The sequence below is a fragment of the Protopterus annectens genome, chromosome 1.part0, assembly GCF_019279795.1.
Source record: "Protopterus annectens isolate FY-2018-M chromosome 1.part0, PAN1.0, whole genome shotgun sequence".
Classification (NCBI taxonomy): domain Eukaryota; kingdom Metazoa; phylum Chordata; order Ceratodontiformes; family Protopteridae; genus Protopterus; species Protopterus annectens.
The window spans coordinates 1307818791-1307834275 of NC_056725.1; the positions used below are offsets into that span (position 1 = coordinate 1307818791).

The 15485-nt window shown below is 42.0% G+C and overlaps 1 protein-coding gene across 1 annotated transcript in view; it reads right to left on the reverse strand.

Annotated features, from left to right (window-relative positions):
• LOC122801633 (SUN domain-containing protein 2-like) overlaps positions 1-15485 on the reverse strand; it is an 874347-nt gene that overhangs the window by 255824 nt on the left and 603038 nt on the right. The window contains exon 6 of the mRNA XM_044071146.1: positions 10672-10765. Within this exon, the coding sequence (XP_043927081.1) occupies positions 10672-10765 (94 nt within the window). The remainder of the gene's footprint in view (positions 1-10671; positions 10766-15485) is intronic.

The following is a 15485-nucleotide window of genomic DNA, read 5'->3' on the forward strand; positions in this document are numbered from 1 at the left end:
GAGGCATTACATTTTTCATACACAAGCACTGCTGCTGTTCCAGTATTTTGTTTCCAAGAGAAGAAAGGAATCTTTTGACTTAATTTCTGAAGTTTCAGAATTCAATGATGTTGAATTTGAGCATTTACTGTTGACAGGCTGACCAAAAATATATTGCTGACAGGCTGGCCAAAGATGATGGCTCTCACATCAAGTTTTACATTTTTGTTGGGGTAACTCAAAAAAGGCGTACTAACCTGACAAAATGGTTATATAATGGTGCCACTCTATTCAAGATACTAAAAGAAAGAAGAGTTAAAGACACGAACAGTGTCAAATTAGTACAGAGACCAGTTAATTTATGTGCGAGCCACAGTAAAACACCAATAATCAAACTATTTCATATTCTTAAAACAGACCCATGATGTTTGCGGACTCTGAAATGAATTAACACCACACTACAAGTACGTACAGAACACAACCAACTGAGGCAACATGGCCTCTTAACTACTCAGTCAACAATGCTGTCATGGGTGATTATTTTAATTGAGTCTTGTTTAGGATGAGAGAGAGAGAGAGATAAAATGCACAGAGACCATAAAGATGGATAGAAAAGTATGTGAGCTCACAATTAAAGTTTCCAGTCAATTTTTGAGTCCACCATAAAACCATGTTTTATGCTAGAGGCAAAGCCAGTGTAAAGCTTCCTCAGTGACCTATATATTTCCAGAGGCAACACTTGCCAATCACCTTGTTAACTCTTAAGCCTGACCAAAACCAATCCCAGATTCTCATGAGGTTTAAGATTTTACACAGTGAAGACTGGCTTGGCAGAGTTTTTCTTGCAGTTTTTACTGAATAGTTTCTCACAATAAGGGATCTGTACACTTCAGACAGAAAAGCAAGAAAGAAGTTGATGCAATACAGGATGCCCCCCCCCACACACACACACACACACACACACACACACACACACACACCTTTCTTACTTATCAGGGCATAAAATCTTACAGCTGCAGTCAATCTCAGATATCTGAATGTGATTTTTTTTAACCAAGTTCCTGAAACAGCTAAACCTCTTGGGCTACACAAGTTAAACCATTCATTAAATATGCAGAATTTATTTCTTAAACTACTGGCACTGACATGGACATGCTTCAGTCCTTTTGTATTATCCAACTCAGTAAAGTTAGGTTCAAAGACAATGCCATTTCCAAAGTCCCTTGATTAAGAAGAATGTTGCCAGAGTGTAATACAGTGGGGACAGGCAAGGAACACTGCAATCACTATACATAAAAGGAATTTTTCTCTATTGGAGAGGAGTCATCGTCATCATGAAGATGACAAATTTACATGTGCCGATTAAATGCAATAGTTATTTAAAGGAAAAAATGCATGAACTTATTTGGTCTATATTGTAATAAGTTCCTTCAGGAAGGTCACCAAAATATTCATGTTTTAGCAGTTTCCTGTTTAGATATGCATAACAGAGTAAAATATCTTAAGGAACACGAGCAAGCTGACAGGACTGATTAGACTGCAATAAAATGTTATATTCTCATTGCAAGACAAATAGAGTTCCAACAAGCAGCTCAAAGTGGGAGCAGCTAAGGTACACATACAAATGCTCTTAAAAGGGAGACAGGATGGCCGGGACAGACAGGAAGAATGAACTGTCCAGACTGCTGCACATTGGCACAAAAGCCCCAAAGTATTCCAAGGTGCCAGAAATCAGGTGCAGTACCCTGCAAGGTTATCTAATGGTATCCAGGGCTAGAAATAATACAAGAGAAAAAGAGGCACAATAATAGAAGTATACACAAAATTACCAAATCTGCATAATGTCTGAGGTATCTGGGGCAGTTGGCTGTGCACTGCTATCACCCCCACAAAGGAGGGTCAGAAAGGCAAATGCCAGGTCTGGAGGTGGCCATGCAGCTCACAAAGCCTTTGCTTGGTGGTGGCCTTCAGTGCGGGGGTGCAGGAGAGTGCAATGACATGGGAAAGAGCCTCAGTGGTGATGTGGATTACACACACATGCAGATTTAGGCTGATTGTAAACACCAACATTGCCAGTATGCTGATGAGGGCACAATGCATAAAACAACTACCTCCTTTGGAGGGCTTTCACCACATGACAGGGATGAAATTCTCAGTGTTGGTAATGAATGGATCGGAGGGGGGGGGGGAAGAGAAGGCTAGATGGGCAGCTGGCATAGGAACAAAAGGCTTCTGGGAAAGAAAATAAACATTTAGAGGGATGAAAGCTGATAGTATGTGGTTCTTCCACAAGTCCGGGGGGGGGGATCAGACATAGCCTTCTGTAACAGACTTTGTGAGTGTAGTGACCTTCAGGTCTTCAATATGCACCCTTAAAGTAATAAATCCAAATTTCAATACTAATTAACCCAAATTTGTTGCAAGACTTAGAACTTGTACCAAGATATGGCACTTAAAAGTTAAATATTCTAGTAATAAAAAATAAAGAAAAAAACTTGTAGACCGTATTATAGGTTCATAGGTAGGTACTAGGCTATCGGCCCAATGGCCTACGTAAGCCTAGCTAACAAGGTTCCCTGGCTTGCACCACCCAAGAAAGTTATTTTCCTGTGCCACTGTCGATCAGAGACACAGAAGTGATCCCTGGGGTGTATTTCCCGTTTCGCATTCACTCAAGATTTTTCTTGTAGAGTGCTAATGAAGAACTTTGCTTGACAAAGATGGGTAGCCTGTTCCAGAGTATGGGAAGTCTCTGGGACAGGAATCTATTCCTCAAGCAAGTCCTGTTTATTGTGGTGACAAGGTTTAGGTCCCTAGAGCGTGTAGCTCGGAGGGATTGGGATTCATTTAGGTGTAGCATGGCCAACAGCTCTGGGTTTGACATAGCTTTATATGTCAGGCAGAGATCACATCAGAGTAGGCAATATGCTATGGAGTAAAGCTGGAGTTTTTTGAGGCGGAAGGTGTAGGGCATTTGTTTGAGGTCAGTAATCCTCTGTGAGGTACTTCTGTGGCCTTTCCAGCTGCTGCAGATGTCTTGTGAGGTACATTACAAAAGGGGCGTTGTACTCTATAATGGGTCTAATGAGTGTCGAGTAGAGGGGAACAATGACCTCTATTTTCCTGGATGAGAACCCTTTTATGATGAGGTGTGCCACGTAGAAGAACTTCCTGATTACTGTGGCGATGTGACTATCAAAGGAGACACTACTGTCCACCTGGGTCCCAAGGTCTCTTATGACACATTCAGTGTTAAGTAGATTGCTGCCTATGTGGTAGTTCATGAGTATAGAGTTTTTACCAAAGGGGATGACGCTGCACTTTTTGGCATTGAGGCCATGGCTCTGACACCAGGCATCTGTCTCAGCGAGGCCCTTCTGTAGGATGTCGACATCATTTGGGGACTTGACTATGGCTCCTAGTTTGCAGTCATCTGCGAACTCCATTAGCCAGAGGCCTTCTGTGTTAGCCTGTATTTCAGAGAAGTAGACACCAAACAGAAGAGGTCGCAGGATGGAACCCTGTGGTACTCCACTTGTCACTGCTTTGAGGTCAGATTTGGAGTTTGCAACTTTTACAGTGTGGGTTCTGTCAGTGAGTCAGTTGGCAACCCATCTTGTGACATAGGTATTTACACCTAGTTTAGTGAGTTTAGCTATAATTCCAGAATGGGGGATGGTGTTGAAAGCCTTGAAAGCCTTGGCGAGGTCAAGATAGGCTGTGTGAACCACCTTATCCTCATCCACGGCTTTGGTGACTGCCTCAAAGAAGTCGATCAAGTTCAGGAGGCATGATCTGCCTTTCACAAACCCGAACTGGGTGGAATCCAGAGTTTGGAGGTTACCAATGTCTTTGTTTACGAGTTCCATGATGATACGTTCCATGGCTTTGCAGACCAGGCTCGTCAGGCTAACAGGTCAATAGTTCCCAGGATCAGTGGTGGCTCCCCCTTTGTGGAGTGGGATAACTGTTGCTGTGGGCCATTCAGTGGGCACAAAGCCTGATGCAAGGCTATTACTGAACATGGTGCTTAAGTGGGGAGCCAGTTTGTGTAAAAAGCAGCCTGGGATGTTGTCCGGTCCCATGGACGTTGTGTTTTTGGCTTTAGAGAGTGCAGCTTTTACCTGCATAGATTGTGATTACAGGGACTCTGCATTCTTCCTGTATAGATATGGGCCCTTTAGGGGGTGGGGTGGGGGGTGGGGTAAAGTTAGCACTGAACCTATCTGCCAGGATGTTGGCAATATCAGTTGGTTCTGTAATTTTCGTGCAGTTGTGCTGTAACTCAGAGCAGATCTGGGTGTTGCCATCGAGATTCTTGACATAGCTATAGAATGCTTTGTGGTTGTCCTTAGAATTAGTGATTTTGTTTTCACAGCTAGCTTTGGAGGATCATATAAGGGATCTCAGCTTCTTACTGAGGCTGACCAGGAAACTCCTCCACTCATGGGATTTTACTCTCTTTTGCAAAAGTTTCTTCCTTCTATTGTACAGTTTGTTTACGGCAGGGGACCACCAGATTGGCTTCCTTTTTTTTTTTTTTTGGGAGGATAACGTCCTGGTTCTGTTTGGGATAGCACGATCCATGCACTCGTGCAAGTGCTTAGAGTGCATTCCATGCACTCCTGTAAGTGCTTAGAGTGCATTTGTGTAGGATTCAGCAGTTGCAACTGTATTGTCCATCTGCATGGGTGTCATGAAGTTCACCACTTCTGTCATAAGAAGCATGAAGTTGGCTTTGGAGAAATTTTTTAACCGTGGTTTCCTTAATGGGGGGTGGGGGCAGGATGTGGATATCAAGGGTGATTAGCTTATGGTCGGATCGGACCAACGAGGAGTTGACTTCAGGTGTGGAACATCGGTCGCTCATGTTGGTAATGATTAGGTCTAGGATATTGTTGCTCCTGGAGGGGGTGTTGATAAGTTGATCCAGGGCATTGGAGTTTATGAATTCCAGAAAGCGTTGAGCTAAGGAGTTGGTACACGAGTAGTTTTCCCAGTTAATGGCGGAGTAGTTGAAGTCGCCCATTATTAGGGTGTTTGGTTGAACCCTAATATTTTCCAGTACATCAAGAAAAGAGGAGTGGGAATCCTGGGGCATGGTGGGGGATCTGTAGCAAGCTACAATTTGGATTGCAGTTTTGCCCAGAGTTAGTTGCACTTGGATAACCTCGGATGCATTATGCTGAGCAACTAGCCTGGAGGTGTGGATATCCTTAATGAATATGGACACACTTCCGCCTTTGGTGTTTCGGTCCAGGTTACATGGCCGAAAAGTGTGGTATGAGTTATCGCCTGGTAGTGCAGGGGCGCTCTCTGGAGCCTTAAACCAGGTCTCAGTCACTGCACAGATATCCATGTTCTCCATTTTAAGGAGTGCCTTGAGTGAGTGCATTTTGAGATTTAGACTTATAGCACTGAGTAGCATTGCACTCAGTTTTTGCTTGCCTGTTCCTGTTACGGTGGTGAATTTGTTATTTGAACCTTGCCTAAAAAAGGCACTAAAGGGGCAGCAAGAGCCTTAGCCAGTATCCGGAATCCGAGGGTTGACAGGTGCAGGCCATCTGTGGCAAAGCATCGTGGTCTGTCGACCATGTCATCTCAAGCAGACAGATAATGGATCCCCTTAGAATGACACCAGAAGCTTAGCCAATTGTTGAAGTCAATCATTTTTGTCCTTGTACTGCGGTATCATCCTGGGCGATGGCAGAATGCTACTCAGGGCTAGGGTCATACCTGCCTGGGCTACAAGACCGGAGAGCTCTTCCATGTCTTTTTTCATGTAGTCCAGGGAGGTACATCTCAGGTCATTCACACCAACATGGACAATGACAGTTATATTTGTACTTGGAGTGACCTGAGTGTGTGGGTTATGTGGCAGATCCTGGCACCAGACAGGCAGCTGACAGTAACCTTCTCCTTGTTTAGCCTGGTGAGTGGGACATCAGTGTGTCTGAGTATAGAGTCACCTATGACTAGTGTGTTGGGTACGTTGTTTTGCCTTATCGGCTGTGGTTGAGTGGCACAATGAGTCTGTGGGCTTGTGTGTCATTTAGGTTGTGTTGGGGGATGGTGGTTGCTTGCATTTCTGATTTGGAGGTCTCTGTTGCTTAGACAGATTATTATGGAGAGCCTCCGCGAATGTTTTTGTGTTGCTATGTGTGGACTTTTGGTGGTGTAGACTTAGTGAGACACTATGTGATGAGTGTGGTGTGGTGCAAATGTTTACCTTCTCCTCACGACTGTCAAGTTCAGTCTTGGTTGGAGAGAGCTTTAACTCCAGTTTGGCTAGATAAGTGCATCTCTCACAGGTTTTAGTGTTGGGTGGTAGGAAGAGAGGTTTGTCTGTGTACATGAGGCAATTTCTACATTGCCTCAAGATGCCCAGATTCATCAGGCAGGAGAGAACACTGGGAGCTGACCCTTGGACATGCCTGAATAAAAAAAATATTTTCCTCTAGATAAGTGAGGAAAGTGATTACAAGAGCTGTTTTTCTCTAAGCAAGTGAGAAAAGTAAGTACAAAAACTGTTTTCCTCTAGGTAATGAGGAAGGTTGAGTCAGAGTGCTATAGTAATTAGTAGCTTATTTAGTGCTTACAAGTTCTGAACAAGTGCTGAGCACGAATAAGCAAATTTAAGTGCTAAAACTAAGAATCTGTATCTGTACTAGACAAGTTAACAGGACAGAAACAAGTGCAAATGCAGGCTTTCAAATAAAGTTGAGAGAGATGGAAGAGATTGCCCAAGCAGCCAATAACTACAATTTCTGGGCCAGAACCACTCCTTATGTGGTAGACAGGTTACCTAGTGCTTATCACTCCCACTGATAAGCTAGAAGGCTTCCCTCCAATTCAGAAAGGCTTGGGGGGCTCAGAAGCTTACATACAGTCCTGGACACAGCAAATCTGTATCTGGAACACTAATTACAGGAAAGGTAGAAAACAGGCTTACAGGGTTTTTTTTTTTTTTTTTTTTTTTTTAACAGAAAAATAGTAAAAACAATTCACATGCAGTGCAAGCTAGCACACTAGTATGTAGCAATAGTAGACCAAACACAGTTTAAAAAATGCAATTAAATTAAAAAGGACTAAAAGCAAGTGCAGAAAGAGTTTATTAGGTAGAATGTGGTAAAGAGATGGGACTGGGGGAGTGTCCCAGATCAAATCTACAGTGGGGCGGGCAACTGCAAAAGCCACCAAATTTAAACAAGCCAAAAATAGGGTGGGTGGGAAAACAGTTTCAACAGAGATCTAAGCAACAACTAACAGTACAAACTCTAAAACCAAAAAATATACTCAGCTCTGTATATTTGCAGACAGATTGGAAATCAGTGTCTCAGAACAGGGCGACAACAGTTTCAACAGAGATCTAAGCAACAATTAAACTCTAAAACCAAAAAAATATATACTCAGCTCTGTATATTTGCAGATAGTTTGGAAAGTATTACTACATTAAACAGACATACAGGCTAATATTTAATGCTTATGAAATAAAAGCACCACCAAGACCATCAAAGTTATGCAGCATCTGTATCACATTTAAAAGGAAGCTACACATACTTTACAATGATCAGAAGTCGAGATTTATCATACCAGTCTCCCATCATACCTCAGCCTAAACGTCTAGCATATCAGCAAATTAGAAACAAGGCCAAACTCCAAGTCAGACTAGATTAACATACTACACCAATATTCATCATAAATACCAGCATAACCCTCAGAAATTTTGGTTCACAATCAAACATACTCCCATCCAGGACATACCACTACTACTCCTCCCAATATAACTAGTTCAGAGACCATAGCTGAAAGTTTTAATAAATACTTTGCCAAAAGTATTCGATCACTAACCAAAAATAAATCAGCGCTCACAAAAGAACCTCTGCAAACCACCCACTATTAACACTTTCTCACTCCAACCCTTCGTACTAAAACCACAGAAAAACTTAAGAAAACAAAGCCACTGCACTCCTTAGCTTCGCCAATATCACTGAGCAACACAGAAATTAAGGAAAGAGTCATCAATATTTCTTAACATTTTCAAATCTTCTCCCATAGCAAGTTATTAACTACTATCTTCAACCTTAACCTTAGCACTTCCACTCTCTCCTGGTTCCAAAGCTATCCAACTGACCAACAGGCAGTAATATGCTTACAAGACCTCTCCTCTCTATGCCCAGAAATGGTAGGACTTCCACAAGGCTCTATTCTTGTACCTATCCTGTTCAGCATATTTACTAATGACCTCGGTACTGTCTGTCCGCTAGCATCAGCTATCCAATATGCTGATTATTCCACTTATATATGCAGCACCCACCACCAAACAAATTGTAAGACCTAACCCAAAAATCCTTTAAAATCCTTTACTCAAACAGAATCTTTGTTTGCAAAATCACAACTCATTCTTAATGCCAATTAAACCAAACTCATGATCTTCTATCCTGCAATGATCTCCAGACCTCCTCTCCTCATTCTACATCTCTGCCGCAGACAATACAATAATAATCCCAGATCCACAAACAAAAGTATTAGGTGTTCAAATTGATAGTAAACTGAGATTTGATCTACATATATGTCAGTTAAGAAAGCATATAGAAAGATGGGTACCCTACACAGAAACAAAGTTTCTAACAGACAGCTCTAGACTAGCCATAGCCAGAAAACATCTTTTATTAACTCTTCTCTACGCTTCTCCTATCCTTACCAACTTGAAAAAGACAGACCTAGACAAACTAGAAACATGCTATAATAAAACAGCAAACTTCGCTGCAGACTCTTCACATAGGACTCACCACTAACTCTCCCTAAGAAAACTATCCTTTTTTACAACCAGTTAACCACAGCTCACAAGCTACTCAATTACCCAGATAAAACCTCCGCTCTCCTAAATACAATTCAGCCCTATTCCCACAATCTTATACTTCAATCAACAAATAAATCTCTATTAAAAGTTACCAAATCCACCAATAGTGCTGGGGACTCTCTATTCAAGCTACGTTGTCAAAATCTGGAACACACTACCCCAAGTCCATTAGATCTGCTAGCAACTTATCACAATTCAAAAACCTTCTCAAACACCATTTACCAGACTCCTGGATAATAAAATATAGCTCCCTCTTCTATCTTATATTTCCCTCTGTAAATCTTTGTCCTTTTTCTGCTTGTCTCTCTTTAATCACTAAACCACAACTTATCTAAATTCCCCTCTTCTTCATACTACTAATTCTATCACTTCCTTCTGCCCATCTGTCTTGCATAGTTTTACTAAACAACTCTAATCCTAAACTATTTTGTCTGTAAAAGTATTGTAATTTGATTGTATTCACAAATGCATATGTATAAATACAAATATAAGTAGGTGTAATCCATGTATAGGTATAAGCTCCTCTAAGCTTCTCCATAAAGAACTAGCAAACCTTCAACCAGACTATACTTTACTCAAATTGTCTAAATTATGTAATTTCTGCCAATGTTTTTCATTTACATCTTTTTGATCATTGTATAGAGTACTCACTTTATGAAATGGTGTATGTAATTTGTGTTCTCATTACTATGTACCTTCTGTATGATTGTACTATGTTGGAGCTTTATTTGTTTATATCATGTGGAGCTTTTCTCCCTGGGGCTCTGCTGAAAATGGTCTCTGCCGAGTCAGACTTTCCCAGTAAACAAGTGTAAAATAAAATAAATAAATATGCTATTTCAATTTTTAGTGTCAACGTTATTTGTTGTGATACATATAAAATGACAGTTTTGTGTTTTCTGTCACTCATATTTCATTATCAGAGTTGCAGGTTTTCTGTACCGTATTTCATGTTTGGAAAACTTTTTAAAGTCGTGCAATAAATAAAACGATGAAGGAAAACAAAACGATAAATAAATTAATATGCATAAAACAAAATAGCAGTAAAACATACAGCTCTAGTCCACTTTGCACAACAGAAAAGAAATGTAGCTGACAATGGTAAATGAGACTAAATGAATGCAGACTGAAATATCTACACACACACAAGCAATGCTAGAGAGAAGGAAACACACGTAAAACACTCATTCACATAAGGATTCATCAGTTGAATACTACTCTGCACTGCTGCTGTACCAAAAACGTTACAGAATACACAAGTTATACACAAGGAAAAGCAAAGGAATAAAACAGCACTTTGTGGACATTGTACAACTCAGAATGGCAAAGCGAGCAAGGAAGGAGGAAAGTAGCAGCATTCTAGATGATTAAGGAAGTTCTGGTAGAGTAAACACCAGTGAAATGCACTTGGAGATTACACTCAGTATAAATCCATGAATGCCCAAGACCATGACAAAGCTAATGTTTATATATGTATGTTATTGCAAGGGGGAAGTTGGCTACAAACATGCATGCATATAAATAAAAATAGGATGATGTCTTTCAAACCAGCAATGGTACACAGCTGATCTAATAGGTCAGAATGCACACAGTATTTGATTTTAACAACAAAGTACACATACTTAAATTGATTAAAACCACAATTACATGCGACCAGGCGTCCCAATTCCTCTTGCCTATACCGATAAGTAACATGTGGTGAAGAACAATCTACAGAACATTAAAACTATTACAATTACTTATTTTTTACCCATGTAACTGTCATACAAGTGTTGCAATTAACTGAAAACTTTCAATATCTTCCTACATAGCTTAAAAATACTACCCACCTAGACAAAAGGAATACATCAAAGAGGGATAATGCTGTTGTCATGTGATACCAAGCTGTTCCAAGCCACCAGTACACCATGGTCAGAGCTTTCCCTGTAAAATCAATTACACAGGACATCAATTTTCAAATCATAGCAGAAGGGATGACTGCATCAATACGTAGTACACAAACAGTTTAAGACTACAACTACGTAGTAACAAAAGAGCATCACCATTGTAGATTAAATCAACAGCAATACCGTAGTCAAGCTGCATTCAATTGGCCAGATCAGTCCAAAAATTATTACAAAGCAAAATTATCTGTTTTGCACATAGACGTCTGCTTTATCATGTAACATAGTCAGTTTTCTGTCATACTATCCTGCAGGAACCAGTTTACGTTCGTGGTGCAGTTGCACATACCAGATGTGTTCTCACCGTAACAGCGGAGCTACAAGGGTGTCTTCTGTAGTAGTTAAAAGTGGGGGTTTCTGATCTGCTGTCCTTGAATGGTAACCGTTTTCTTGGTTCATAGGTTGGTACTAGGCTATCAACCCTAGGGCCTATACAAGCCTAGTCATAACAATTCCCTGGCTATTTCTTCCCACAATATTTACTTCTCTGCATAAACAGGTACACGTGCATTTGCCACAGTTCCACTCCGTAAGAGTACTGTTAATTTCAAGACTACTCAAAAAGCAATACCAACAGCAACACATTGTAAATTAAGACAATAACGCTTTATTACCAAACTAATTTGCAAGCAGGGCACACACTGACATTAAAAGCATAGCACTAAGTACTACTGTAGTTTACACTGGATGGACTTTAATCTGATATGCTGGCTGTTACAGATGTATTGCCTGGCAGTAGCCACATTACATTAATGATACATGCATAACAGTTAGATTTCTTAAATTGTCGGTCTACATGCTACAGAAAATCAGCATATCTAGCAGCTATAGTTATATAATTCATTATAATGCAATTTTTCCATCTCGATCATGCGTCTCTCTTCTCGGATGTTTCCTCAACTCATTCACAAATTTTTTGCTATCACCCAAAAAGTGATTCCGTTAATAATGCTCTTTATGATCAAAGCTTATACTAGTTTTTTATACAGTAAAAGTCCCCTACTGCAGAGTTCCTAATCTACATGTCAAGTTCTTGTATAGTTAATACAAGTGTATGCTAAGTGATTCTAATTCAGCAAATACTTTAGCACAGTTTATAAAAAGAAGTTATGTCCTTACCATAACGTTCCATGTGGAGTGTTCATCTCGCCTTGGTTATTACACATGGGTTCGGAGCCGATCCTCGGCTCCGTGCCGGCCGACTGCAAGCTCTGCATCGAGAAGCTCGAGGACATCTAATACCCACAATCCCCCTCTGCCTTTACCTCAGATCTAGTTTGCAAGCAAACCAGACATAAAGCACGCACACCTGCCAAACTATATACATAAAAGTACATATATACAAACATACCAAGGGTATGATAGAAACACTAATACTGCAACAGCAGAAGGAGAATACTCCAGACCAGGCACCAAATCGAACGTTCTTCCTAAGGGTGGGAAGGGTGGGAGTGTAATAACAAGCGAGATGAACACTCCACATGGAACGTTATGGTAAGGACATAACTTCTTTATGTGAGAGTGTTCAATCTCGCCTTTGTTCTTACACATGGGTAGCGTCCCTAGCTCCATGATCCTGAGGAACTCAAGGGAGAACGTTCTTGAGCACAGTGGAACCAAAGGTTGCCCTATCCCTAGAAACCCTGTCCACTTTGTAATGAGATATAAATGTATGTGGTTTAGCCCAAGTAGCAGCCGCACAAATAGTGTCTAGTGGTAAGCGAGATGAGTGAGCCAAAGATGTAGAAACTGATCTGGTGGAATGTCCTTTGGGTTTTGCTGATAATGTTTGATTAGAGGTCTCATAAACATATGTGATACAGTCAGTTAGCCATTTAGAAAGAGTTCGTTTCGTAACTGCAAGACCTTTTCTGCTGTCAGCAAAGGCTAGGAATAGTTGATCAGATTTCCTGTGATCTTTTGTTCTATCCAAATAAAATCTGAGTTGTCTATGGACGTCCAGTTTGTGCAACATATACTCCAATTTATTAGAGTGGTTCTTAAAGAAGGTGGGTAATTCAATGGACTGATTAATATTACTAGAAGAACAAACTTTGGGGAGAAAAGATGGATCAGTGCGTAGGGATACTCTGTCAGAATGAAATATTAAATAAGGATGTTTGACAAAGGGCCTGAAGCTCAGACACTCGTCTAGCAGATGTAATGGCCACTAGAAATAAAGTTTTCCATGACAAAAATTTCAATGTGCAACTTGAGGCTGGTTCAAAGGGTGGCAACATCAATTTAGAGAGCAACAGGTTCAAATTCCACGGTGATGCCGGACTTCTGACTGGTGGTCAGATATGAAAAGAACCTTTTAAAAAGGCTTTACAAAGTCTGTGAGCCATAATAGGCGCACCACATTCCTCTACATGATAGTTAGAAATGGCAGCTAACTGTACTCTTAAAGTAGCCGGGGAAGCTCCTTCATGAAATAGTTCAGACAAGAACTCTAAAACCTTGTTTAACGGAGCTATAACAGGGTCCAAATGATGTGATTCTGCCCAAAGACAAACGCTTCCACTTACTGGTGTAAGTCTTTGTAGTGGAAACCTTATGAGAAGCTACTAAAATATCTTGAACCCGATGTAAGGGGAACCGACCTGGCTAGAAAGCGGAGCAGCCAAGCTGCTAGATGGAGAGATTCTAGAGATGGGTGAGGAACTCCTGACGAGTGAGTCAGTAGATCTGGCTCTGGGTCCAGCATCCAAGGTCCACGAATGCGGTGATGCAATAGAAAGGGGAACCAAATTTGACGAGGCCAGAACGGAGCAATGAGAATAATAGTCCTCTGAAGGTTGTTGGCTTTCTGTAGAAACTTTGCAATCAGGGAAATGGAGGAAAAGCATATAGGAGACCCGGGGCCAATCGTGCACCAGCGTCCCTGGGGACTTCCCCTGGAGGGGGTAATAGGGCAAAGTAGCTCCTGCATTTGGTGTTCATTGGAGACGCAAACAGATCGCAGGTAGGCTGGCCCCATTTGCGAAAAATCCTTCTCGCAACTGACTGAGGGACCACTCGTGAGGCAATAGTATTGCCCTGCTCAGCCTGTCGGCTATGACGTTGGATGACCCCGGGATGTGCGTTGCGATCAGAAAGCGACCGTGGACTCTGCCCATTGCCAAATTCTCATGGCCTCTCTGCATAGTTGGTAAGACCTGGTTCCCCCTTGCTTGTTTATGTACCAGACTACGGACATGTTGTCTGTCTGAACTGCAATGGTCCCTGGAGGAAGAAGGGGAGCAAAGTGTTGCAACGCCAAAAACACTGCCCTCAACTCCAGAACACTGATGTGCAGATTGTACTCCAGATTGGTCCATTCGCCTTGGACTGTCTGTCCCTGAAAGATGCCCCCCCACCCTATCAGGGAAGCGTCCGTGGTTATCGTCGCTGACGGTGCGGGTAGCACAAATGGTCTTCCGCTGGATAGGTTGCAAGTCTGTAACCACCACATTAGGTGTAATTTGCATATTTTCGTTATCAATATCTCGTGAGTCAGTGGAAGTTGTTGGAATGACCATTGTGCAAACAGAAGCCATTGTAGCACTCTCATGTGCAGTCTTCCCAATGGTATCGCAATGAGAGAAGCTGCCATGAGACCCAAGACTTTCAGAACAATTTTTGCCGGTGACTTTCTGGACGATAGCAGAAGGGAAATGTTGAATTGAAGTGCCACTATTCTTTCTGCAGGAAGTTTTAGAACTAAATGGTGCGTATCTAATTCCGCTCCTATGAATAAGATATGCTGTGATGGCTGTAGCAAGGATTTTTCGAAATTTACTGAAATTCCAAGGTGTGTACAAAGTTGTAGGGTGTAATCCCTGGCTTGTATCAGTTGACGCCTGGTGGTGGCAGACAGGAGCCAGTCGTCCAGATACGGAAACACCTGGAATCCTAGGCGCCTCAGATGAGACGCTACCACTGCCATGCATTTGGTGAAGACCCTGGGGGCTGTAGTCAGACCAAAGGGCAGGGCTCGAAACTGATAGTGACTGGCTCCCAGCCGAAGCATAAATGATCCCTGGACGCCCTGGCCATTTTGATGTGGTAGTGCGTCCTTTAGATCTATCGAGCACATCCAGTCGTCCTTCCGTAAGAATGGAAGGATCGATTGAAGCGTGACCATTCGGAACTTTTCCTTCTTGATAAAGGTGTTGAGATGGCTTAGGTCCAGAATCGGCCTCCAGTCCCCTGTTTTCTTTGGAACTAAAAAGAACCTTGAGTAAGTTCCGAATCCTATTTGGTCCGCTGGAACTGGTTGGATGACTCTTTTTTCTAGCAGCTTTGAAATTTCTGTAGCTGCTGGGTCTCGCAGATGGGGTGGTACATCTGGGAGTTTCTTCTTTGGAATGGGTGTGGATAGAAATGGGATTTTGTAACCTCTGGTAACAACGCTTTTTACCCAATTGTCTGAAGAAAGGTTTTGCCAGGCCTGAGGGTATAAAGCTAAGCGACCCCCGACTGCCTCCAGAGCAGGACAGTCGGGCCTCCTCTCAGGAGTGCTGAAAAGGTTTGCCAGGGAGGTTATCCCTGTCACCTTGGTTTTGCGGACCCCCTCTGCCGCCAGGGCGGCGTCTTCCACCTCTGCCCCCCTCTGCCTCTAGAGGGGGCATCACCCTGTGTGTTTGGGAAAGATCCTTGGGGTTTTGAAACCACATTTTCCCACCACGTTGCCCTTTGGGGTACGGTCTAGAAGGGGT